The 25626-nt window shown below is 42.9% G+C and overlaps 1 protein-coding gene across 2 annotated transcripts; it reads left to right on the forward strand.

The window, feature by feature from the left end:
* Positions 1-976: 976 nt before the first annotated feature.
* Positions 977-15918, forward strand: LOC100024070 (ETS variant transcription factor 3). Of its 2 annotated transcripts, XM_003340221.4 has the most exons (5): positions 977-1354; positions 3310-3372; positions 3975-4212; positions 5419-5534; positions 10982-15918. In XM_003340221.4, the coding sequence occupies exons 2-5, from the start codon at positions 3327-3329 to the stop codon at positions 12160-12162; spliced, it is 1581 nt and encodes a 526-aa protein (XP_003340269.3). In that variant the 5' UTR covers positions 977-1354; positions 3310-3326; the 3' UTR covers positions 12163-15918. The 2 variants fall into 2 exon arrangements, with proteins under 2 accessions (XP_003340269.3, XP_056672190.1); XM_056816212.1 differs by lacking the exon at positions 3310-3372 and having other exon boundaries at positions 1142-1354.
* Positions 15919-25626: the final 9708 nt, after the last annotated feature.

The following is a 25626-nucleotide window of genomic DNA, read 5'->3' on the forward strand; positions in this document are numbered from 1 at the left end:
TTTTGCCGGTTGTCTCCTACATTTGAATGTAAGCTCCTTGGGGTCAGTTTTTTTTTAAACTTTCTTTTATCCCTTTAAGAGGCTTAATAAACGCAGTTAATTTAATTACATTAAATAGGAAAGTACTCCAAATACACATAAAAAAAGTAGACACGAAACGCATCTCTCTAGGGGATTTAGGGAGAAGTGTATATTCTCAACCCTGTTCAAATGAGTCCCGCACCTCTGTGCAACAATGACACTCCATGTGTTTTTTTTAGTAGGGGCTAACAAAAGGCAGGTTTGTTTTCTAATTATAAAGAACCATGCCGAGAGTCCTTTAAGAGACAAGCCTAAGGCTTTCCCTTCATAGTTTAGAAAAGGGAAATGGAAAGAGAAAGGAGAGGGCGCTCCTGATTGGTTTAGGAAACAAGATTTATCAATTACACCTGGTCAGTACAAATTGTTTTCTGATTATGCGGACCGCAAAAGTGAAAGGACGGAGGGGGCGAGAAGGGGAAAGGCGGGGGGAGGGAAGGGGGGGAAAAAAGCTTCCTTCCCGTCTGAGGGGATTTAGGTGAGCCCTTGTTTCGGGGCATAGGAAGGGATCTGAAGCCCTGTGAGGTTTGAGGGTCTTTTTCCAAGGGTTTGGAACCTTGTAAGATCTAGGGAATCGCCTTCTGAAGATCTAGAGTCCTGTAAAGTCTGGAAGTCACTTTCCAGGAGGCTTGGGTTAGAGTACAGGTTCTCCTTCCCTTCTTTCTTTGGGACCCCTTTCCAATTCCAAGACTTCGGAGACACCGCCCCCTTCCCTTTCTCCTTCAAGCCCCACCCCCACCCCCACATAATCGTTCGCACCAGCGCAGGCCTGGCGCGCGAGGACAAGGCGTAAAGACCCCTCCCCGCAAGCTACGTCACTCCCCTGGGAGCCCCGCTGAGCCTCTCCAGCCTCTCGCCCCGCCCGATGTCTGCCTCTAGTCTCTCCAGCCCCCTAAGGCGTGCGTAACGTGCCCCCGCACCGTGACGCATGGCACTCGGGCTGGGGCGGAAGCGCGAGGTTGGACGGCGAGGAAGAGGCGGAGTGTGGGCGGAAGTCGCTGTCTGCGGAGAAGAGAAAGGAAAGCGAGACGGGGCGGAGGTTAAGGAGGGGGTTGGAGGTGGAGGGGGTGCCCAGGGAAAGGGACTGTAGCAAAAGGCTGTGAAGGGAGGTGGGAGGGGCTTGCCTCCGCTCTCCGGCTTTCCTCCTCCCTTCTTTCCTGGCTAGGGGACGGAAGTGACGAACCCTCCAAGAAGGTCACTTCCTGCTGGGGTGGATGAGGAGGAGCCGGAGACGCCGCCGAGGAGACGGGACCGAGACGGACCGCGGAGGAGTGAGGTGAGTCCCAGCCGCGATTGAGGGCCCTGCCTCCCAACAGCAGCCACCTCCCAGGTTCTGCCACACCTGCTACCCCCTGAACCGAGACGCCCTCTCCGCTACTTACCGGATCACCGCCTTCCTCTGTGCCTGCCGTCCTCGGTCCAGAGTCGAGGCCGCCCCCCGTGAGCAGCAGGGCCTCACCCCGCGCGGGCTCGGAAGCTCCGAGAGTGGTGTGGGGCCCGGGTGGCGAACACAGGACGCAGCGGGGGCCCCCACGGGCTGAATCGGGGGTCGGAGACTGCGCCCTGTCCTGCAGAGGAGGCGGCTCGGGAGCAGGGAACCCAGGGTCTGGGGGGTGGGGGAGGGGAGTGGCGCGGTCCTGTCAGCCCCCACCCTGGGAGTCCTCGAAGGCTGAGGACAGCTAGCTGGGGAAGAGGGCAGCTCAAGCTTCAGAGGGCTGTTCAGGAAGTTTGGAAGTTAGAGATGGAGGTCTGAGTAGTTGTAGAAGGTATGCGTTGGAATGAGGGGGAGGGATTGAGTTGGCAGGTAAGGGGACTTTCTGGGCAGATCTTTGGTGAATCGTGGTCTCAATTATGGCGATAGTCGAAAATATTCCTAGGCCAGTTAAAGGGTCTTGAGACGAGCTAGGGAGAGGTTGAGTTGTTCTGGGAAGCTTGCCGGAAGGCTTGGGAAAATTACTTTTTTCTTCAACCGATGTCATCGAGATGAAGGGGGAGGGGTGCTGCCGGAGGATGGTTGTGTGTTTGTGTATATGTGTGTAAAAGGCAGTCCTTTTTCTGTCCTGTATTCTCCAGACTGCTATCCTCTATCGCGTAGTGATTCTGGCAGTTTTAAAATGTGTGGAAGAGAATATTGAAAGTCACCTGTTCTTGAGAACTTCGGTTTGGGAAGTCGTCTTAAAATGTCTCTGATTAGGATTTCCACGCCCAGTCATCCTCCCCCTCCCCCCATCCCGCCGGCACCAAGACACTTATATTTTCACTAGGCTTCAGCCTGTGCTGTGTATTATTGATAATAAGTGTGCTGGGATTGGTACTGGCGTTGACTCACACTTGAGGGACAGTAAGAAATGGATTTCCTAAAGAGAAAACACTTTCTTCTGCCTCTGCCTCCCCACTTTCTCTCCTTCCTCCGGAGAGGTAAGAAAAGAGTGGTATGTAAACTAAAGCAATAGGAAATGTCCTTGAGGAGCCAAATGAATTCAGTAACACATCCTTTGAAGAGTAGATGATGGGAGATGGCCCTTTTTCCCATCTTCATACTAAAGGTAGAAATTGTAGAACTATTTAGATTCTATCTCCAAATCTTGGTGTGTGTATATATCTTTTTTTCCTGGTGTACAGTGACTGTATGGTGTGGTGTGTTTACTTCCTGTATCCCAGGGTATTTTTTCTGAGAGGGAGGGGGCTCTTTCTGGCTAGAAGTTCTTCTCCTTCCCCATGCTCACATAATCCAGCTGAAGAAATCAAAATCAGATGTGCATTCTTGAGTAGGAATAAAAAGGGTTTGGGTTTTTTTTTTCCTTTCCTTAAACTGGTACATCTGGTGAGCTCAGGCTTGTGTATCTTGGCATCTGGATCTGTCTAGTAATAGAAGACAAACTGTTTGACTTGTTTTGGCTGCCTTTTTGGACCCGTCTCACTCTAGCCTTCCCTTTCTACTTTTGAAGGGCTGTTCAGGAGGAAGAAAGCAAATATTAAAGACAGTGTTTACACTTTGTGGTTTAAAGTCAGGTGAGAGATAATTATGGCTCTTGAAGCTGATGACCTAGGGACCATCATTTGGAGACTTGGGGATTAACAGTTTGGAAGTGACAAGTTTGGAGGAAGGAGTCTTGCTAATGCTGGGAGCAGAAAAGATGGGGAAGAGGAGAGCTGGAAGAAAATACGCAAATAATCCTAGGCAAGATAATAGCTTCTTAAAGTAATTGTGGCTTGTGTCTCTTTTAACAGTCAGCAGGAGGGAGAAAATGAAAGCGGGCTGCAGCATTGTGGAAAAGCCAGAAGGAGGTGGAGGTGAGCCTTTTCTAGTATATTGGGAATGTCACTTGGTGGTTTCCCGTTTTCTCCACTTGGGCTCTGTCCACACCAAGTGCCAAACCGTGACTGACAGCCTCTTGGCTGGGTGGTTGCTGCTAGGACAGTTGTAGGCTTGTTTCCTATGGATGTGTGTTTAACATGTCTGTTCACCACACCCTTGTCCTAGACTGTAGAAACTTTTTCCTCTTAGAGCCACAATTCCAATGTTAGTATCTTTTTTAGAAAATATTCCATTATTTCTGGGATGTTCATTCCATGTCCCTTTAATTCTTTTAGAACTTTAATGCCTTCACATAATGTAGACATAGGACTTTGTAACATAGAAAGGATGGATAATTAGGACACCTGTGTTTGGCTGCCAGTTTTTCCAGGAATTAGTGATTGTAATAAGGACATGTAACTTCTCTGTCCCTTCTTATTCCCTAATGGACTAGTCCCAGTTGTCTGAAAAGGTGTTTAAGGTATGTTTGCTCAGCACTTTAGCATCCTGATCTGTGGAATGTAAAGTGGGTAGGGACACTGATATTTAAATAGCTCTCAACTTCAGTCTTATCCTTTTCTTTTCCTCTGGTCTTAAGGCTACCAGTTCCCTGACTGGGCCTACAAAACGGAGTCATCCCCAGGCTCCCGGCAGATCCAGCTGTGGCATTTCATCTTGGAGCTACTTCAGAAAGAGGAGTTCCGCCATGTCATTGCCTGGCAGCAGGGAGAGTATGGGGAGTTTGTCATCAAGGACCCAGATGAAGTGGCTCGTCTCTGGGGCCGAAGAAAATGCAAACCCCAGATGAACTATGACAAGCTAAGCCGAGCCCTCAGGTGAGGAAAGGGGGAATGACCTGTAACTGTGATGCTTTGGGTTAACTGGAGATCAAACAATTTGGGAGACTTGTGGAATAGTAAGTAACAAACAACTGGGTAGATAAATTCCTTCATGACTTCAGAGAGGGAACCTAAGAACACCTGAATGTAAGTAGTGAAGGTGCTGGAGGAGAAAGCATATCTGTGGGTATCTGTAGGAGGAAATTCCAAAATGGTTGGCTCTGGGTCCTGACAGGCAACCAGTTCTCCCCAGTGGGCGAGAGGGTGTGGTGATAATAAGAAGTGGAGTTCATTTATAATCCTAGGGATTACTTAGCCCTGTATAAAGTGTTTTGGTAGTGTGCCTATCTGTTCTTCTCTTCCTGACCTCTCAGAAGGAGGCTAAGAAGGGCAAAGAGGGCTGATCTGGTTATCTTGTGCTGTGACTGACAGCTATCCAAGAACAACATTTTTTTGGCCTTGTTAGTCCATAGGTTGTTTGGTTGTAACCTTCCAGGAAGTCCAGAGGTTGATCTGTGTGAACTTCCTCCTTATGCACTTTGTTCTTGTCACTCTCAGTTTCAGAGACCTTTTATCCCTCAGGGTCTAAAGGGCCATTTGTGGCTTGTTTGGTACTATCCAAGTGACTTGAAGGTACCAGTCACTCTTTAAAGTCCTCCTCTAGTCCTCCTCCTTCACCTTTGTTGACCCTGAACCCACAAGTTTATCTGGCAGCTTTGTCTGAATTCTACAAATCCCTTTGAATCTTTGAGGTTGAGGCAGCCCAAGCTTGCTGCTATTTTCCAGATGAGGGTGTACCATTGTTTGACCTGTCACTATAAAACAATCCTGCATTCCTCTTCCCAAGTTATAGGCATAAAGCCTCCCAACTAACCACACTGTGGGTCTCTGTGTCACAGGTTGTCTGCCCCCACCTGGGCAAGGCAGACAAAAAGAGATAGTGTATGTGTATAACATGGTCTTCTGACCGAAGAGGAAACAGGAAGGAAACTGGGTATAGAGCTGTGGCTGGGGAGATGGGGAAAAGTGGCTGGGGTAGGGGGGTTATGGTTGAGGGACAAAGACTGCCTTCCCAACCCCCCCCCCCCCCCCACAGGAAAGGATCTGAAATTACTTGAGCCTTTCATTTGATTACCAGGGATTTTTAACATAAGTTTGGGGGAGCTAGAAGATGCATTAATATGCATATTTGTGTTTTGACAGATACTATTACAACAAGAGGATCCTTCATAAAACAAAAGGCAAAAGGTTTACCTATAAGTTTAACTTCAACAAGCTGGTGATGCCCAACTATCCATTCATCAATATTCGGCCCAATGGTGAGCACCGACTCTTTGGGTGGAGAAAAAAATAAGCTAAAATGAAATCTAAGTCTGATACTAGCGCTTTTTTTTTTTTTAAGCCCTAACCTTCCGTCTTAGAATCCATACCTTGTATTGGTTCCAAGACAGAAGAATCAGTAAGGACTAGGCAATGGAGGTTAAATGACTTGCCCAGAGTTATGGGTTATGCAGCCAGGGAGTGTCTGAGATTTGAACCTGTCTCCAGACCTGGCTCAATCCACTGAGCTACCTAGCTCTCCCCTAATTCTAGTTCTTCTAAGGGAAACTTAAAAGCAGTGGACACTTAGAACTTCCAACATATTCTTCGTAATGTTTCTATATGTCAGCTTTGGGAATTTAAGTTATTGCTAACTTTTTGTTTTGACACATCCCACAGCTGTTACTGATAATAGAAAAGTCAAATGTATCTTTAATTTTGATAGTACATGATACTAACATTGATATGATTGACCAGACTGCTTTTTATTTTTAGATGGTTCCCTTACAATGTTTAAATCTTATCTCCTAAAGATCTGGTTCTATGTTCTCGGAGAAATGATTCCTAAATTTGTGTTAATTTTTAAAGTACAGACTGTAGAGCTTTTTTAAAACTCCCGAATAGCAACTGGAGTCTTTAAACACTTCCGATTTTCTATGAAACTACCAAGTTACCTTATCAAGTGAATACAATCAAAACCACAGTGGCCTCAATCATGTTTGCAGTGAAAAGCAGAGTCTTTGGAGGGGGGGAGGGGAGGGGAGTAGAGTCTGAAAGCCTGGTGGCCTGGGCTGTTGGGTTCTATGGCTTTTCTTTCCCCAGGGCCCCCAGGATACACATAGCCTTTGGTAGTTTCCCTTCAGAGCAGCCCAGGTAACAACTGTCCATGGGGACCTGGCTTGGCACAGCTCAGAGGCCCTATTCCTCTGTATATCTGGCAGAACCAAGAGCTGAAAACTGAAAGGCTTTTCACTCTTCCCCAAAGATGAAAATAGCACCACTATCCCACAAATTAAATTGCAATTAAACAGTTTCTGGACATTTCTATCAACTTCCAACTTTGTTGCCCTGGGTGCCAATGTTAAAGAAAGCTGATTATGAAGGTAATACAACTTCCCAGAGTAAAGTTTGTTCTAGAGCTGAAAAATTGGAACTGGGGAGTGGCTGAGAGAGAATAGAATGCCAAGATCCATTGCAGATCTGTAATTACTACACCCAACAAGTTAGGGCAGTTTTAGCCTGACGCTGCTATCATTACTGTTCCATCTCCCCTTTGCTAGCCACTCCCTCCTGTCCCTGGGGCATGCATTTAAAAAAAAAAGTTGGTATTGGAATGCATCTCTCTAATTACAACCTGTTTTCTTTCCTTATGCCTGGGGGAGAGGCGTTAGGAAATCAAACCTGTTTTGGCCACTGGAATCTTGTTTCCTCTATTTCTCACTCTAGTCCCTCCCTTATGCACCTGGTTTGGGTGGGGAAGGGGATTGGATCTCACTGGACAAAGAATCACACCAGCAACCTCAAAGTCAATCTCTTCCCAAATCTCCATTTCCCTCAAACCTGTTCAAGATTAGACCACTTTCTATTTTGAAGCTAAGTGTACAGGCAACAACCTGTATCAAAGAGTTGGACTCTCCCCATAGGGCAACAGGGAATTCACCCAGTGGCTTAGGGGCAACCTGCATATTTTCAGCACTGGGAAAGGAGTAATAATAGTCTTCCCTAGCCAGTAGACTGGCATTCCTGCCGATTTCTAGCCCTGCCTGATTCAAGTTGTATGAAGGTTTCCCACCAACAAAAACCCTTTCAGATCTTAACCAAAATGTCACAAGCAAATCAGAAACAAAACAAGACTTTTATTTAGGCATGATGCCTGATTGCTTCTGGAAGCTGAGCATGAACAGCTATTCTGTACATAAGTCAGTTTTGTATAGAAATTGCTCATATGCCATATCTGGACCTTATATCATGTAACAGGCAATGAGCTGCCTTTTTGTGATTGTGTTTTCCAAGGTTGGGAGGAAGTTTGAAGAGTACCTAATTGGAAATCCAGAAACGTGGGTTGTAGCCTGTTCTCTGCCACAAACTTCTACCTAACTCAGTACTCTGCACAATAATGAATGTTTATTGAATTGTTGACTGTAGGCAAATCAGTCAATAAACATTAAGTACCTACTACGTGCCAGGCACTGTGCTAAACTATTGCTAAGCCTTAAGTTATTTCTTCAAATTTGAGGCTTAGGATTGTGTTCTGTAAGATGCCTTTCAGCTTGACAGTCTTAGAATTCTCTATGGCTTCTATGTGTTCTCCTCCTTGAGGGAAGAGAAATCCTGGGGTGCTGAGCTCAAGGTATCAAGAAGGTTCTCCCTACCATCTTTCAGTGTCTTCTCTATATCAAACCTGGGTAATGAACATGAACCCCCAGGTCTTTATCCTTTCAGCCATAGTCCCTAAGTGAAGAATTGTCAGATTCAGCCATATGGTTGTACTGTCACCTGGCCTGGCTTCTTGTTCTCCAACCCCTAAATCAAATCTGGTTATTAACCTCAGAGTTGACACAAAGGAAAAATTGTGCCTTTGGGCATTTTACGGTGAAGTAAGTTAGGTAAACAAAAATTGCTTAGAAACATAAGTATAGGTAAGGTTTATTACAGATCAGTTCAGCAGTTGTGCAGATCATTAGGGCAGGTGGGGAAGAGAGAAGGAGTACAACAGTAAGTAAAAAAATTTTGAACCTCAAAGAGCTTCTGATTTAGTAGATGCCCCCACCCCCCAGAGTTGACAGTACTTTAAAGGTTATTAAAATAGGATAGGACTTTTATTGAATTAACTACTAAGCAGGATGCCAAGTAGAGAAATGATTAAAATTGAATATGCAGTGATCATACCTTCCTAGAAGGTTACCAAAAGCACTGATAATAATTAGTAGGGCTTCATTCACTGAAGAAATATTTAAATACCTGCTAAATGAAGGTATCTTGTTCGCTATGCAGGGCACCAAACTAGGCACTCTAAGAGGTAATAGAACTGTATAAAAACATGGTCTCTCCTTGAGAAGTTATTAATTGGGACAACTAGATAGCACAGTGGATACAGAGCCAGACCTAGGGTTGGAAGGATGTCTGTTCAAATCTAGCCTCAGACACTTCCTAACTATAAGCTTGGGCAAGTCTTTTAACCCTGATTGCTAGTCTGTCTTAGAATTGACACTAAGACAGAAAGTAAGATGGTAGTTGTTTTGTTTTATTTTGTTTTTTTAAAGAAAAATGTTATCAATTACTGGAATTGTTTACATGTATATAAGTAACCAGGATACAATGTAAAACTTATAAGAACACAAAATATGCTATGAATTCATAGGAAGAGATCATTTCCTACAGTTGAAGGGGAAAACTTTCATGGAATAAGATTTTCCTCTAAAACTATAGTGTTTACTTACATTCCCCATTTTCATGTATAATTTCTCTGAGATCTTATTTCCATGTTAGACTTAATGCCTACTCAGGGTGAGACAGAAGGCAATTTGATATAGTAGAGGACCAGTATTGAGTCAGGAAGACCTGTATTTAGGACTTATTTTGACTCTTAGTATGTGACAATGCTTATTGGCATGGGTGACCTTGACACAAACAAGTCATTTAACTTCTTAGTGCCCCATTCTCTTAAAATTCCATTCGTTGATCTGCATTATTTCCCTACCATACGTTTCCTACTTAGGTCCAAATTCCAAACATGGGTTTGGATCAGGAGGAAAAAAGGTTTCACTGGGCACATAGTGACAATGTGACAGTAACCTCCTTCAAGAAGTTTATATTCTGCTGGGGCTCTATGGAGCCCATATACAGATAAGTAAATAAAAGGTCATTTGGGTTGAGAGAGGGCACTGGTTGGGAGGTCCAAAAAGGCTTTACTAAGGAGATAACACCTGAACTGAACCGTAAAGAAAGCTAAATTCTAGGCAGAAGAGAACAGGAAAAGAGAGCACTCCAAACACTGAAGTTGGAGATAGAATGTTAAATATTCTACAGCATATAATCAGTTTGGCTGGAATGTGGAGCACACTAGAAAAGCCAGAAGCAAGATTGTTATGGTCTTCAAGTGCCAAGTTGAGGAATCTGTTTTTTATTCTACAGGGTGCTACTGAGGGCTTTCTAGCAAGGGCACAATGTGATGAGACCTGGGCTTTAGAAGGATTAATTTGGCTGATATGTGGAGGATAGATTGAAGAAGGGAGAAATTTTGAGGCCAAGAGACCAATTAGGAGGCTGTTGAGTTAAGTGGTGACCATCATACAGGAGCTGGGTGCCTCTTGGTTAATGAAAGGTATCTATATGATTCTATTTGGTCTACCATTATTACCTCTGATGCCTATTAGTTCTGTGGCTATTAACAAACTATTTAAACTCTGAAACTCAGATTTCCTTTCATAAAAATCAAAGGAGAAGGAAAAAGTTCTTCAAGGCATACTTGTGTAAAGCCAGTCTTTTTTTAAATATTAAAGTCCTGTGTAAATATGAGTTGTTGCCAGGCATAACTATTCTCTCATTCATCTCACTTTTTTCCTCACTGCTTCCAGGCTAGTTGAGGTTTCAGTGATACTCAGGGTCTTTGGTAGCACCACACTCCTTAGTAGCTTTAGGACTACTGACCCATCCTTGAAGAACTTTTTCCTTCCCCTTTGATTTTTATGCTAGGAAATTTAGTGTACCGAGAAATTGATGTACAGTTGTGGGTCTTAAGTGGGAGTGAGTAGGTGCTAGATCTTCCATCTTCTGTAGAACATGCCCAGAAATGGTGATTGCCATATAGAACTTGCTAGAGGAGTAATTGGCATATTATCAGAATTGTAGATATTGAAAATATCCACAATGGAATTACTATTGAATTCATGTGATCGCTCTGAGCTCATGAGCTTTAAAAGATCTTACGTTAGTGAGCCTGGACACGCTTCCTCCAGGTCACTTTGTCCATTCTCTTGAAAATGTGGTCTTGTTTAAATACCCCACCCATGGGTGAATAGAAGAGCATGTGGTTCTTTGAAGTACTCTTCAGAGACAGTGTTTCTATACCCTTAAAAGCTGAAATAATCACAAGAAAAAGAACTGGGTGCATAGCTGTGTTGGGACACCTTTAGCATCTCTTTAGGGTTGCAGGCAAAGTCTTTGCACCCTCACTGGATTTGGTGAGGAAGGGCCAGTAATACAACCCTAATTTAACCTTAATTACAGGCCGGATTCTTTATTTGAGTTATGGATGGGGTGGGAAAAGAGCTCTCTCTGCAATGAATTACCTAGTAGAGCAAATAGTAAGAAAATGTGGGGTCTATGACATTTAATCCCAGCTATGATTCTTTTTGACATTTTGGATATAATAAAGCGTAAGCAAATAGTGATGCAGTTAATTGACAAGGCTCCTTTTTTTTTATTTTTTCTTCCCCCTTTCTAGGAGTAGTTCCTCAGAGTGCCCCTCCAGTGCCGACAGCCTCCTCACGGTTCCACTTTCCCCCTCTGGACAGCCATTCTCCCACCAGTGACGTGCAGCCAGGCCGATTCTCTACAAGCTCTCTAGCTACTTCTGGGCAAGAATCTTTGAATGATGGCAGTGAACGAAAAGCAGATATTTCAGAGTTGGAGGACAGTTCCACTGACTGGCGCAGGGGTGTGGATCTCATGACTTCTCGGAATTCAGTCACTAGTGGAGGAATTAGCCACCAGAAGCGCAAGCCAGACATCATGCTCCCTCTTTTCACTAGGCCTGGGATGTACCCTGACCCTCACAGTCCTTTTGCTGTTTCTCCACTGCCAGGCCGTGGAAGTGTCCTCAATGTCCCCATCTCACCAGCTCTGTCCCTTACTCCAACCCTCTTTTCCTACAGCCCATCCCCAGGTCTAAGCCCCTTCACTGGTAGCAGCTGCTTCTCCTTTAACCCTGATGAAATGAAACACTACCTTCATTCACAAGCCTGCTCAGTTTTAAACTACCATCTAAGTCCCCGGACTTTTCCTCGTTATCCTGGGCTCATGGTCCCACCCCTGCAGTGCCAAATGCATCCAGAGGAGCCAGCCCAATTTCCCATTAAGCTCCAGCCACCACCAGCTGGGCGGAAGAACCGAGAAAGAGTAGAGAGCAACGAAGAGTCAGCAGTTACTGTCACTCCATCCATGCCCCCTACCCCACCAAGGATCAAGGTGGAACAACAAACTGCAGACAGAGAGCCTGAGAACCACGAGCATCCACTAAGAGAAAAGGAAGAGCATCAGCGAGAGGAGCGCTCTGTGCCCAGTGGGACCATAGATGAGGAGGGTGCCTTCTTTGCACGCCCTGCTGTACCCCCAGTCTGGCCCTTGGTCCCCCTCAGCAGTCCAGGTGAAGAGACCCCAGAGTTGAGTGAAGGTTGTGAGGACAGGCCTGGTAAGGATGCCCTGGCAGTAGTTGAGCCCAATGCCCCTGAAAAGAAAGAGGATGCCTTGATGCCCCCAAAGCTTCGGCTGAAGCGAAGATGGAATGGTGATAGGGAAGCCAGAGAGCTGAGTGAGAGTGGCAAGATTCATTGGAATCTTTCTGGATCTCCACCCCTCATTGCTGGACCCAGGGGGGTGGCCACAGCGGCTGCTGCTGATGCTTAGTATTGAAAATTAATTGGGAGCTGTTTATACTATAATTGAAAACATGTATTTATGTAGCAAGGTTGCAGAGTGGGGGGTGGGGAGGGAGGGAGGGAGGGAATTAAGCTGGTTTGATCATTCTAGGGAATAGACTTCTTGTATTTTTATGTTTTGGGGTAGGGGAGGGGTATCTTTTCGTTGTAAATTAGCAGGATGTGAAAAGCTAAGTTGGGGTTTGGGTTGGGGAGGGTTAAATGGGGGAGGGAGAGGGAGCCTCTGTCCCCTGGTTAGACTTGGACTTTTGACAAGGAAACTCCCAAAAGACCAAGACACCTTGGTCATGTTGATAGTGACTATTGCGGATCCCAAACAACTTTGTTTTCTATTGTATTTATATAGAGAAGTCATTAATGAATTTTCCTCTTTTTGTATAGAGGAAAACATACAGAAGGGGGTTGTGGGTGGGAACAATGAGACCATTAATTCTTGCGATTTAGCCTGGAAAAACTTTTTTCCATTTTTAATTATTTCAAGGGAGGGACAAGAAATCTCAGTCTTATTTGGGAGTCAGGTGTGAATTTTTTTCCTTTTTTAAACAAAGTTTTCAGGAAACCCTGAAAAGTGAAGCCAGATTAGAGCAGGGCAGAGGGGGCAACAGCAGCAGCTATGTGATTGTCAGGAAGCTCTGCCCTCTGGAAGGGCTGCTAGTTTCTTTAGGACTTTTCACCTACTCTACCTATTAAAGAAGCCATGAGGAGTTGTAAACTCTCTTTCAGGGAAGAAAGAAGAGGGCAGGAGGAAAGTAACCTGATGCCTTTAAGAAACAAAAGACAAGAATTACCCTCATTTTCCTTTCTAGTTGTGATTTGAGGGAGTTAAATCAAAGTATGATTGTGAGTTCAACTAGAAGCATGATAGCATTATTGAAAATGTCTTTCCATCATATCTGGTTCTCTTAATATTTTCTTAAGTCAAGCCTTAACTATTAATACACTTTATAAGATACGGGTCTGTCAGCACAACCTGTAGAAGGGCACAGACAACTTTTCAAATAACCCAGGAATGTTGGGACTTGGTTAGGTTTTCCAGTTGGCAAGTGAGGATTTAGTTCCTCCTCTCTATCCTTCCACCCCAATCTTTGATATTTTATTGGGGTTGGGAGTAGCAGGGTGGTGAGTAGAATGATGAGAAGCAAGGACAGAGCTAAAATTATCTTCTAAAATGTAGAAAGTTGACACGGGTGTGAGTAGATATGTGGTGAGACTAGAGGAGGTGGAGAGACAGTAAGAAACATAGAGGGCAAGTAGAATAAAAGGCCTGGTAGTGATAAGAAAGTTTCTGTCCCAGTATAACTATAAAATATTTGCCATATGCCCATTACCCAGGGTAGTTCTGGTTCTCATTGTGATTCATTGATTAGCCTAGCCTATATTCCAAATTCCAGTGAGAAGTATGGTATGTTGGGTTTTGTTGTTTTTGTTTTTGTTTTCACACACACACACACTGGAGAATATTTTCAGTGGCTCCTCCAAAGAAATAAGTCCATACCCTGCTAAGCCAGGAAAATGAGGCCTGGAGCAGGAAGCAAAGCAGATGACTGGAAGGGGAAATTTAGTAGCTGTGTCGATTAACTAAAATTCTACTACTATGAGATCAGAAAAACTTGGGACAGAGTTACAGAAATGGTTAAAGAAGATGGCAATAGGGGTCTGAGAAGCCCAGTTCCACACCACTCTTAGCTGTATATAGTATGATGATGTGTTTAAGGGTTTTTTTTCTTTTTTAAAAAACCTTTTTATTAGAGAGTAGCAAATATGAGAGGCCAAGAAAAGGGTTGGAGCAAGTGGGTGTGTGGATTTTAAGATTTCCAGAAGTGGCTTAGATTAATGTCAGCATCTTGATTCATCTCCCAGTGAGCCATCTTGATTTTATATGCACCCAGATAACTGAATCAAGATCAGTAAGTGACTTGAACTTTCCCACTCCTCAGGAAGGAGCCTTGATCAAAGAGGCCCTGGCCAGGCTGCAAGGGGACCCTTGTTCTTGGCAATGACATCCCATAGGTTGCCTTTGGTACCTTTTGTGGGTTTTTTCTTCTCTTAGCACCTTGACTTACCTCTGAATTTGGAAAGCATGCTTAGGACTAGGGAAAGGGGGCAAAATATTGGAGGCTGTCTGGCCATCCCCCTTTCCCATATCCACATCCCCGAGAGAGGGCCACCAGGTGTCGGTATGAACTCAGGAATAGATAACACGAGGCCTTTTAAAAAAAATCCATAATGCATATCTTTAACCCCCTAGAACCCAAGTGCCAGAATTCCTAGATGCTGCTTCTGTTTCAACAAAAATTCACTGATTTCACACTTGAAAAACACACTCAAAAAAAAATGTTCAACTCCATGAAAATTGTTGTTTGGCTTTATAAATATGTTTGGTGTTTAATCTGTTTTCTATGATCACCATTCCGCTGGTTAGTTTCTTGATTGCACTGCGTGCTGGGATTAGGAAGGTCCCTTTTTCAGAGCCAAACTTGGGCTTACTCAGGTTGTCAGGCAATGCTGAAGTCACTGATGTTAGAAGTGGTCCTCAGGAAGGTGGTGTTTGGTGCTAGGGCTGGAGGGGACTTTGAACCTCCTTTTCCTAACCTCTTTGCAGCACTTCAGCCCTAACCTGTTATAAGCCGGACTCCTCCCAGCCAGGGATGTGACATCAATGTCTAGCAGCAGCAGGTGGAGGAGGGAGAAATGAAAACAAGGGTGTTTTTTGTTTGTTTGTTACTTTATAATTTTTTCCAAATTCCATTGTGCCAAATGTTTAAACTTTGACAAGTTTAAATCTGTTGACATTTCAACATCCACCTGTATTAACAAATCAAGAGTATGTTCTTGTGAGCAATTGGCTTTTATAGCCTTAGGAAAAAACCTGTAGAGAAGAGACTTAATGGCATCCATCCTCATAAAATAGCTCACTGTTTTTTGGTTGTTGTTAAGAGGGTTAGGGGTGAAATATAGATACTTCACCAAGGCCCACTCCGCCCTCATCTCCATCCTATTAACACACAGAGTTACCATACCTTAGTTTCATCTTCAGTGGGCCAAGAAAAACCTAAGAAGCATTAACAAAAACCATAGCCAAGGTTTCACTTCTCACCCGGCAGGTGGAGTCCAATGGCTGGTTATCCCTTTTTTTTATTTATTCCATAATGGCTTTTCTTGTTTTGTTCTGTTCTTTTTATAAGCAAGAATAACTTTAACTTTTGTCTTACCAATTCTACATAGTGTTTATTTTGATTTTTATCTTTTTGGTTTAAAAAGAAAACATTTTAATCTGATTGTTTTAAAAACTGTTCTGGTTTTAGTTTCTTTTTTGAAAAAAAAGAAAACTACCAATTGAAAATTGTTTTGACCTTTAGGTATATTCTTTTAAGTTGATTAGAATTGTGATGCAGGGATTTGTGAATGGGATGTTCACTTTCGGAAGGTGACTTGGTTAGGTGTATCCACTTAAGCAGAATAAATTGTGTATATGTACATAAAAATGTAAGTAATCTTAACTCCATTGTGCAGTGCCTTTTAGATGTTCCACTTTCTATAAAGTCTTCAAAATTTTGCATATATATATTATATATATATGATGTAATGTTATAGAAATATATGTATAATATACATATTTTTTTCCAGGGGTATCTGATAGCTCTGTATTTTGTTATGGAAGTTGAAAGAAAAAAGTATTTTACCTCAGAAATTAAAAAGTTAAATAAAATACTTTTAAATAATGTTTGCTGAGTTTCCATGTTGGGATTTCACATATTTGAGTGTCTAGTGACATATAGCTGGGACTATAAAAGCCTGGGAAGCTTTAGTACATTAACTTTTGTCCTTTTTTGTTCACAGGACTTTTCCATATAAGCACAGTGTCAGCTAAGAGCTTGAGATTCAAAGACAACTACTACCTTCAAAAGAATATAGTGTATGAATGGAGACCACACACATATAACTAGCAACAAGATCCTGAATGGATGGGAGTAAGCTGAGAGGGGCCTGAGAAAGGCCAATAGAAGTTAGTATTTGAGCTGAGTCTTGGAGGAATCTAAGAGGCAATGGGACAGAGTCATGCTGGCAGGGGGACAGCCAGTGCAAAGGCATGGGAATTGTTTAGATTCCCAACACAACTAGAAGGCCAGTATAGCTAGACTGTAGTACAAAGGGAGGAAAGGAAGGTATAAGACTGGAAAGCTAGGAAGGAATCAGGAGTGCTTTGGAGACAATAGATGTGAAGATAGAAATGATGAGATTTTGGCAATGGGCTTGTGGGGTAAGGAGTTGAGGATGAGAGACCTAGGTTGTGATCCTGGTTGCCCGGGATGACAATGCCCTTGACAGGAATTAAGAAATTAGAAGAAAAGAATACATGTTGAGTTTGAGGACTTAAGGAAATCCACTTCAAAATTTAGAAGAGACTTAAAGTGTGACTAACTCCACAGAGATACAAGGCTAAATACATAGATCTGGAAACCATCTACATAGAGATGATTATTAAACCTGTGGCAGCTGATATAATAGCCCACATTTATATAGTGCCAACTATGTGCCAGGTACTATGCTAGGTTTTTGCTCCTCAAAATATCCCAGGGAGGTAGGTGCTGTCATAATTCCCATTTTATAGTTGAGGAAATTGAGACAAAACATGTGACTTGTCCAAGGTTACATGGCTAGTGTCAAAGGTTTGAATTGAATTTAAATCTATTGGATTCCAGGCCTAGCCTGGCCCTAGCATCCACTGGACCATAGCTTCCAGATTTCCAAGTGAGTACAGAGTAAAAAAAGACAAGGTCACAGGATAGAACCTTGTGGACAACACCCATATAAGCATGTCCATGAAAACCTAGAAAGTAAGTGACAACATAAAATGATGCAAGAGGTCACGGATAATTGGGATTGAGAAAAGGCTATTAGATGGGATAATTAAGGGGTAATTTGGTAACTTCAGAATTTTAATTGTGTGAGGTTGAAAGCCAAGCTACAGTTTCAAAGAGTAAGAGACAAAACGAAGTAGAAGCATTTAGTGTAGATGGCTTTTTCAAGTAGCTGAGAAATATATAGGAGAGATAGGGGTAACTATCAAATGGGGAAGATCTTGAGTTTTTTTAAGGATCATGGAGACTTGGGGGTGTTTATAGGTTAGCAGGAAAGGAGCCAGTAGATGAGATTGAAGATTAAAGAGAGTAGAGATGAAAGTGGTGATTGACTAAAGAAATTGGAAAAGGCCCAGATTCAAGGATGCTTGAAAAGGAATTTGCTTTGGTCAGAAGGGCCACTTCAATGTCTGAATGTTGTAAAATGGGAAGAAGGGGGGGTGAGGGGAGAAAGAACAATTAATTGTTCTCAAAAAAAATTTTTTTTAATTATGAGTCATCGTCAGCTTTGAGAGTTGAAGAAGGGCACTCCCTCCCTGTGTGAGACTTGAGGGGAAACATGTTTGCTTTGCTGTGGTGAAGGCCCAGTTAAGATTAGATAACACATTCCTATTAGACCAATTAGCAGTTTCTTGATTTCCTCCAACTTGCTTTTAGTAGCACATAAATAGGAGAGTACAAGGGAGATGATGGAAGTTATCTGAGGTTGAGGCATGATCAGAGAAAGGGAGAAGAAAATGGAGGGTGGAAGAGAGTATAATGCTAAGTTGATTCAATAAGGGGTCAAGAAAGGAAAAGAAGAGAATATAGCTATTGAGGGTGAAAGAGGATTGTTATTGAAAGAATTTAGGAGGAAATAGAGATAACCATGAAGAATGGAGTTTAGCAGGTACAGAAAAAGAAGGATTGATAAAAGATTGACCCAATAATAGAATTTCAGAAAATAAAAGAATGTTTCTAACCTTAGACAGTACACAGAGCTCTATCCTAGGCCCTCTGTACTATTTCACTTGGTAATCTCAGTTCCCATGAATTAAATTATCTCTATGCTCATTCTCAAATCTACTTAGCCAGCTCTAGCCTCTTTGTTGACCTGCAGTCTCACATCTCCAACTCCCTACTGGACATCTTGAACTGAATGCCCCATAGACCTCATAAACTCAACATGTCCAAAACTGAACTCAATGTCTTAAAAAAAAAGAAATTTTTTTCCCCTCCTACTAACTTCCCTTTTACTATTAAAGACTTGTCATTATCCTCACAGTCCCCCAGGCTCTCAGTCTAGGGTATCATCTCACTTTCATCCCCATATCCAATCTGCTGCCAAGTCCTATCAATTTTTATTTTTGTAAAATCCCTCATGGGTATCCTTTCTTTCCTTTGACACTGTCATTCAACATGGCTTCATGCCTGAACTATGAAAGTTGCCTGCTGGTTAGTTTCCCCTTCCACAAGTCTCCTCACTACAGTCCATCATTCAGCAGTCAAAGTTATCTTTCTAAAACAGATCTAGCCATACATATCACACTACCCATCACCCCCACTCCATCATTCCATAAATTCCAGTTACTTCCTATCACCTTCAGGGTCAAATATAAAATCCTATAACTGGCATTTGAAGCTTTTTATAACTTGCCCCTCTACCACTCCCCCACACCCAAACCCACACACTTCCCCATTCTTCTTACACCTTACTCATTCCCACATACTCTTTAATCTAGTGGCACTAATCTCATTGCTGTTCCTCACACATGACAATCCATCTTCCAACTTTGGACCTTTTCCCTGGCTCTCCCTATATCTATAATTCTCTCCCTCCTCATCTCTATCTCTTGACTTCCCTGGTTTCCTTCCTTCCCTCCCATAGAAAATCCCACCTACACACACACAAAACCTTTTGCAATACATCCTTAATGATAATACCTTACTTCTGTTCATTATCTCCAATGTGTCCTCTATATATCTTCTTCATACTTTTGTCTCCTCCACTAGACTCTATGGTCCTTGGATGTCTTTTGTCATTATCTTTAGGACTTAGCACTATCCCTCACACATAATAAGCACTTAAATGTTTATTATTTATGGGTGGTGGAAAGATCCAGGGTATGACCATCTTTGTGTGTAACTGACACAGCATAGAGGAGTGTGATACAGGAACTAGGGAAATAGAGGTACAGAATAATTGGGTTATTTGAGGATGTATCCATAAATCAATGTCTGTTAAAGTCCCCTGAAAGAAAGAACAGGAGCTGGGATGGATAAAAAGACCCAGTCACAATCTGAACTCTTTGAGGGAGGAAGGGAGAAAAATGTGTGAGAAGTCTAGAGATAATAGTCATCAGGATCAGCATTGGGTGATAAATTTGTATGATGAGAACTTCAAAGAAGTTGCTTAGTAAAAGTGATAGAAGAGAATATGATAATGACAATGAGGGGAAAGTATTCCCTGTCTAGTCTACTGTATTTGGGAGGTGATATAACCAACTGCATGGGCAGCTAGAAGGCACAATGGACAGAGTGCTGGGTCTGGAGTCAGGAAGACTCATCTTCCCAAGTTCAAATCCAACCTCAGACACTTACTAGCTATGTGACCCTGGTCAAGTCACTTAGCCCTGTTTGCCTCCATTTTCACATCTATCAGATGAGCTGGAGAAAGAAATGGCCAATCACTCCAGTATCTTTGCCAAGAAAATCCTAAATGGGATCAAGAAGAATTGGACATGAGGCATCTAGGTGGCTCAGTGGATTAAGAGCCAAGCCTGAAGACAGAAGGTCCTGGGTTCAAATGTGACCTCAGACACTTCATATATGTGTGACCCTGGATAAACCACTTAACCCTCATTGACCAAAGGTATGTATGCACACACACATATATGTTATAAAACTTCTTAGAAAATAAGCCTTTATTAAGTAGCTACTATGTGCCAAGCACCATACTAGGTGCTGAGGACACAAAGACAAGAGAAGTCATCCCATGCTTTCAAGAAATTTGCATCCTATAGAGGAAAATATATATAGATGAATATGGACATTTAATAAAACTTTTAAATATGGACACATTCAACACAGATAGTACCTTGTTTCATATTTAGGCATTAATATGAATTATTGCTTAAACTTGTAGAAAAATAACATACTCATCTGAAATTTTAAAATACTGTACTAACTCCCATTCTAAACTTAGGACAAAATGCTGTTCTAGGCACAACATATCTTAAGTTAAACAAAAAGGTTTCTAAAATGAAATGTTCTGCAAAATCCTGGTCAGACAACAAGTTTAGTGATGACCAATACAAGTTGGCTGAATGAATGCCTATGAATTAAATAAATCTATGCAAAATAGATACAAAGCCATGAGGAGATCAGGAAAGGCTTAACATAGAAGATGGCACTTGATGAAAACCAGAGATTCCAGGAAGGAGGCAAAGGTAAGGAGTGGGTGCATTTCAGGCAGAGGAGACAGCTGAAAAGAACAAAGGGGGGGAATGGAATGCTGTGCATGAAGAACTGAAAGACTGGTCAGACAGGACCAGAATATGCATGAATGGAAGTCATGTATAATAAGGTGGGAATCATAGACTAAGCCCAGGTTGTGAAAGGCTTTCAGTGCCAAATAGAGGAGTAGCTAATGGATCCTGGAAGTAATAGAAGTCTGGGGAGTTTCTTGAGTAAGACTGAGCTGTGTTTTAGGAAAATCACTTTGGTGGCTGTGTAGAAGATAGATTGGAAATGCAAACAACTTGAGGCAATGAAAAGGTAACTTCAATTCTCTGGGCAAATGGAATGAGGACCTGAACTAAGGTGGTGGCTTATGTGGGTGGAGAGGAGGAAACCTGTGGAAGAAGATTTGTGGAAGTAGAAACAAGAAAGCTCAGCTCCTGATTGGATGCAGGGAGTAAGAGAGTAAGAAGTTGAGGATGAGGTACAAGTTGTGAACACGAGTAACTACAAGGATGTTGGTGACCAAGACAGAAATAACAAGCATTTATTGAGTATTGTCAGGCATCATTCCAGGTGTGGGAGATACAAAAAAAAAAAAGAACCAATCCTTGCTCCAAAGGAATTTACATTGTATCCAGACAAATAACATTAAATAAATACATACAGATTAAATACAAAATAGATACAAGGTATTTAGGGAAGGAGAAAGGGAGAACCAGCTCTGGCTGTTGAGGGAATCAGCAAAGGCTTTGTGTAAAAGGTCATATAGTTCATCAACAAGAATTTTTAAAAAACCAAAAAACTTACCTTCTGTCTTAGAATCGATGCTAAGTATCAATCCCAAGGTAGAAGACTAGTAAGGGCTAGACCAATGATGGTGAAACTATGGCCCAGGTGCCAAAGGTGGCACACAGAGTGCTCTCTGTAGGCATGCAACCACCTTCCCCACCACCACCCAGAGTTGGTTACCAGAAAGGCAGAGGGACTTGGGCAGAGCCACTTCCCTCTCCCTCTCTACACTCACTAAAGACATTCCTCACTTCACCCATCCCTCTACCCAGCAGCCAATGGGAGCGCTCTGGGGTAAAGTGGGCAACTCACAGGCAGTAGAGCTGGAGGGGAGCAGAGCACTTGAACCCCTCCCCTCCCTCTCTCTACACTTGCTGAGGACATTCCTCTCTTCACCCACCCCTCTGCCTAGCAGCCCAATAGAAGCAATTCCTCCCTCCCCTCTGTGGGGTAAGTGTGGTGGGGGGGGGGACCCCAGCACACAGTCTGGGGTGGGGGGAGGGGGAAGGGACCAGTCCCACTCAGTCTCTAAAAGGTTCACCATCATTGGGCTAGACAATTGAGTTTAAGTGACTTGCCCAGGGTCATACAGCTAGGAAGTGTTTAAGATTAGGGTTGAATTGAGGTCATCCTGGCTCCAGGCCTGGCACTCTATCCACTGTGCCAACATGCTACCCCTACTCCATTTCTTCTAAGGGATTCTTGCCTATTAAAGTAGTATATGCAATGACCACCTGAATGAAATTTACCCATTTTTGTCCATTTCAGTTCACTGACACTCAAGATGAAGATGTTTAATCTTTCCATCTCCTGTTTGACCACATCCAGCTTACCTTGGCTCATAGATTTTACATTCTTTGTTTCTTATTCAATATTGATCTTTGCAGCATCAGATTTTCCTTATGTCACCAGATACATCCACAGCTGAGCTTTCTTTCAGCTTTGGCCCAGCCACATCATTATTTCTGGATCTACTTATAGTTGTCCTTCACTCTTCCCCAGTAATATGTTAGACACCTTCCAACCTGAGGGGCTAATCTTCCAATGTCATATATATATTTGCCATTTTAATACTGTCCATGGGATTTTCTTGGCAAAGATCCTGGAGTGGTTTGCCATTTCCTTCTTCAGTTGATCACCCTTGTCTGAATTCTCCACTGTAACCTCCTTTTTTCATTGAGCTATGTAAGCCCCTCTGCCATGACAAGGCAATGATCCAGGATTGTTATCTTTATGGTTTTCCAAATACTTTCACATAATATAATTTTTTTTTAACCCTTACCTTCTGGCTTAGAATTAATACTAATTATCAGTTCCAAGGCAGAAGAATGGTAAGGGCTAGACAGTTGGGGTTAAGTGACTTGCCCAGGGTCATATACCTAAGAAGTATCTGAGGCCACATTTGAACCAGGACCTACTGTCTCCAAGTCTGACTCTCTATCCACTGCGCCATCTAACTGCTCCCATAATAAGTTTAAATGCTCCCAGAAACCTTATGAGTTAGGCTGGACAATTATTTGAACTTTACAGATGAAGAAACAAAAGCTCAGCAAAGATAAATAATTGGACTATTCTATCTGCTAAGTGATCTAACTCCCTTCAGTTTCTTCCTTCTCTGATCCTCTAATCTTCCCAGGACACAGATCTGACCTTGTTACTCTTCTCAAATGCCTCAGCAGCTCCCTATTGCCTCTAGGATGAAATACAAGCTCCACAGCAGCCTGACTTTTAAGCCCCTCCACCATCTGGCTCCCAACTACCTTTCTAAACTTCTTTCACTTTCTCCCCTTCATGCTCTCTACAATCAACCTGGAACATTAACTTTCCCCCATGGTCGGTATTCTATTTACATTCACACAAGCTTTTCCCTTTTCCTATAATGCATTCCTCCTCAGAATCTTTATCATCCATCAAGGTCAAACTCAATTGTTACCTTCCCTGATCCCGCAGTGTTCCTAATGCTTTCTTCCCCCTCACATTACCTTCTATTGCTTTATCTGTGTGCCTGTTGTACTTCTCCCGGAGAATCGAAACTCCTTGAGAACAGGGGTTCTGGAAGCCGATTGCACTTCATCATCATCATTGTTTTGTAAGTATTTGTTGACGTGAATTGCCCAAGGGTATGAAGCTGGAGATTACCTGGCAGGCTAAATGCTAGAACCAAGATCTTCTGGTGCCCACTTAGGGTCTCTAAAGTCTAATCTTACTATTTCCTCTAGATGACACTGGGCATTTGGCATGCTGTCCCTACATCAGAACAAAGGCCGTCACCTTGAGTGATAGAATGCAAGGTTTTAACTAGGAACTTACCTTTGGATTCCCATCCTTTCTTGCTTCTGCTTCCCCCACCCATCCGCACCCCTGCCTTCTCCTTACTGTATGACAACAAGCATAATCCTTAGAAGGCAAAGTGATTTTTTTAGAATTTGTGGATCAGAGAATATGTATCATAGAATGCTAAAGTAGAACACACCCTTAGAAGTCACTTGGGTTGTGAGGGTTGCGATTTTTATGACATTCCCTCTTCAAGTGAGGGCAGCTAGGTGGAACAGTGGATTGAGCAGTGGGCCAGCACTCAGGAAGGCCCAAGTTCAAATCTGGCTTCAGGTAGTTTCTAGCTAGATGATCCTGGACAAGTCACTGAACTCTTCTGCCTCAGTTTCCTCATCTGTAAGATGAGCTGGAGAAGGAAACAGCAAATAATTCCAGTATCTCTGCCAAGAAAATACCAAATAGGCTCATGAAGAGTCAGACATGACTGAAACAACTGAATGACAACTCTTCAAGTAACCTGTCCTAGGAAGCTTCATTCCAGAGGAGGCCCACTTGGCAGAAGGAGTCACAGAATAAAGGGACAGGGTTCAAGGTCTTTTCTAGGTCTACATGGGGACTGATCACTCTTGCCTTCAAATTGCACTCTGCCCAGAAGTAAGTTGAAGGTGTGTATGTGTGTGTCTATTCATGTGGATTCAGGAGTGGGATGGAGGGAAGGAAATTGCTTTCATTGACTGATTCCCAAACTCATCATTTTGTTTTGTTATTATATCCAAGCATGGATTGGGGGGAGGGGGCAAAGGGGTACAGATTTCAGTTAGTCGGTCAATAAACATTAGCTATGTAGCCTTTCCTCTTCTCAGTCCTTGTCCTTTTGAACTCTGCAGTCTGGCAATGGTGTTGACCACATCCTCCTCCAGGATTCCCTCCTCTCTCAGCTTTCATGATCATAATGTACTCTTGGTAGAATGCAAGCTTCTTGGGGTCAGGGACCGTTTTACATTAATATATAATAATACTCAGTGAGCTTTACTCATTGAACTGAATGTCCACACAGCACAATGTGACTGCACTTAGCAATCTTTCAGGTGGGTTTATCTTTGGGCAGTCAGATGGAAACATTCAATTCAATTAGCCATTAAAGTACTCTCTGGGGCATCATGATTGAGGAAGGGCCACTAAACTTTCCCCAAAGTCATGGCTCAGAATTCTGCTCCCTTCTGTTTCTCCTTCCCAGCTACCTGGGAAGAATCCCCATATTTGTGTGGTCCCTCTGGGTCCTAGAAACATCAAACTTAGAGCTAGAAGAGAATTTAGAGATTTAGCCCTCTGAAGAAGCAAAAGAAATATTCAAACAAACACAGTTAATGGCAGGAACTGATTTGGAGTCTGGTACCCTGATTTTCAATGCAGGGCAGCCACACCATCATGTCCTTCATTTTGTATTTCCACTCAATATTCTTTGGTCATTGCATGACCTATTTCTATTTCTGTCCTGGCCCTCTGATTTGACTGTAGATTTGTTGCTGTTGTTTTAAACCCTTAACCTTCTGTCTTGGAATTAATACTGTGTATTGGTTCCAAGGTTTAGAGGGTTAAGAGCTAGGCAATGAGAGTTAAGTGACTTGCCCAGGGTCACACAGCTAGTCTGAGGCCAGATCTGAACCCAGTACCTCCCATCTTTGTACCTAGCTCTCAATCCACTGAGCCACCCAGCTGCCCCCTTTGTTGTTTTTTTAAACCTTTACTCTCACTACTGTATATTGGTTCCCAGGCAGAAGAGTGGTATGGGCTAGGCAATGGAAGTTAAGTGACTTGCCCAGGGTCATATAGCTAGGAAGTATCTGAGGGCAGATTTTAACCCAGGACCTACTGTCTCCAGGCCTGGCTCTCAATCCACTAAGTTACCTAGATACCCTCTGCCTATACATTCCAAAAGGAAAAGACCTTATCTCTGAGTCTCTGGTTGTGTGGTTATTGGTTAGTTGGTTGGTTGGTTATTGTCCTTCACACTCAAAGAGGTCCAAAATGACCTCACTGGTGATGTCTTCTGACTTGAGCATAAA

This window comes from Monodelphis domestica, chromosome 2, assembly GCF_027887165.1.
Source record: "Monodelphis domestica isolate mMonDom1 chromosome 2, mMonDom1.pri, whole genome shotgun sequence".
In the NCBI taxonomy this organism is placed as follows: domain Eukaryota; kingdom Metazoa; phylum Chordata; class Mammalia; order Didelphimorphia; family Didelphidae; genus Monodelphis; species Monodelphis domestica.

What these genes read in the sequence shown, in the direction of transcription:
- LOC100024070 (XM_003340221.4), top strand. Translation starts at nt 3,327, where the DNA reads ATGAAAGCGGGCTGCAGCATTGTGGAAAAGCCAGAAGGAGGTGGAG. An exon ending in AAGCTAAGCCGAGCCCTCAG is followed by an intron (nt 4,213 to 5,418) that starts GTGAGGAAAGGG and finishes GTGTTTTGACAG; the next exon opens with ATACTATTACAACAAGAGGA. An exon ending in CATCAATATTCGGCCCAATG is followed by an intron (nt 5,535 to 10,981) that starts GTGAGCACCGAC and finishes CCCCCTTTCTAG; the next exon opens with GAGTAGTTCCTCAGAGTGCC.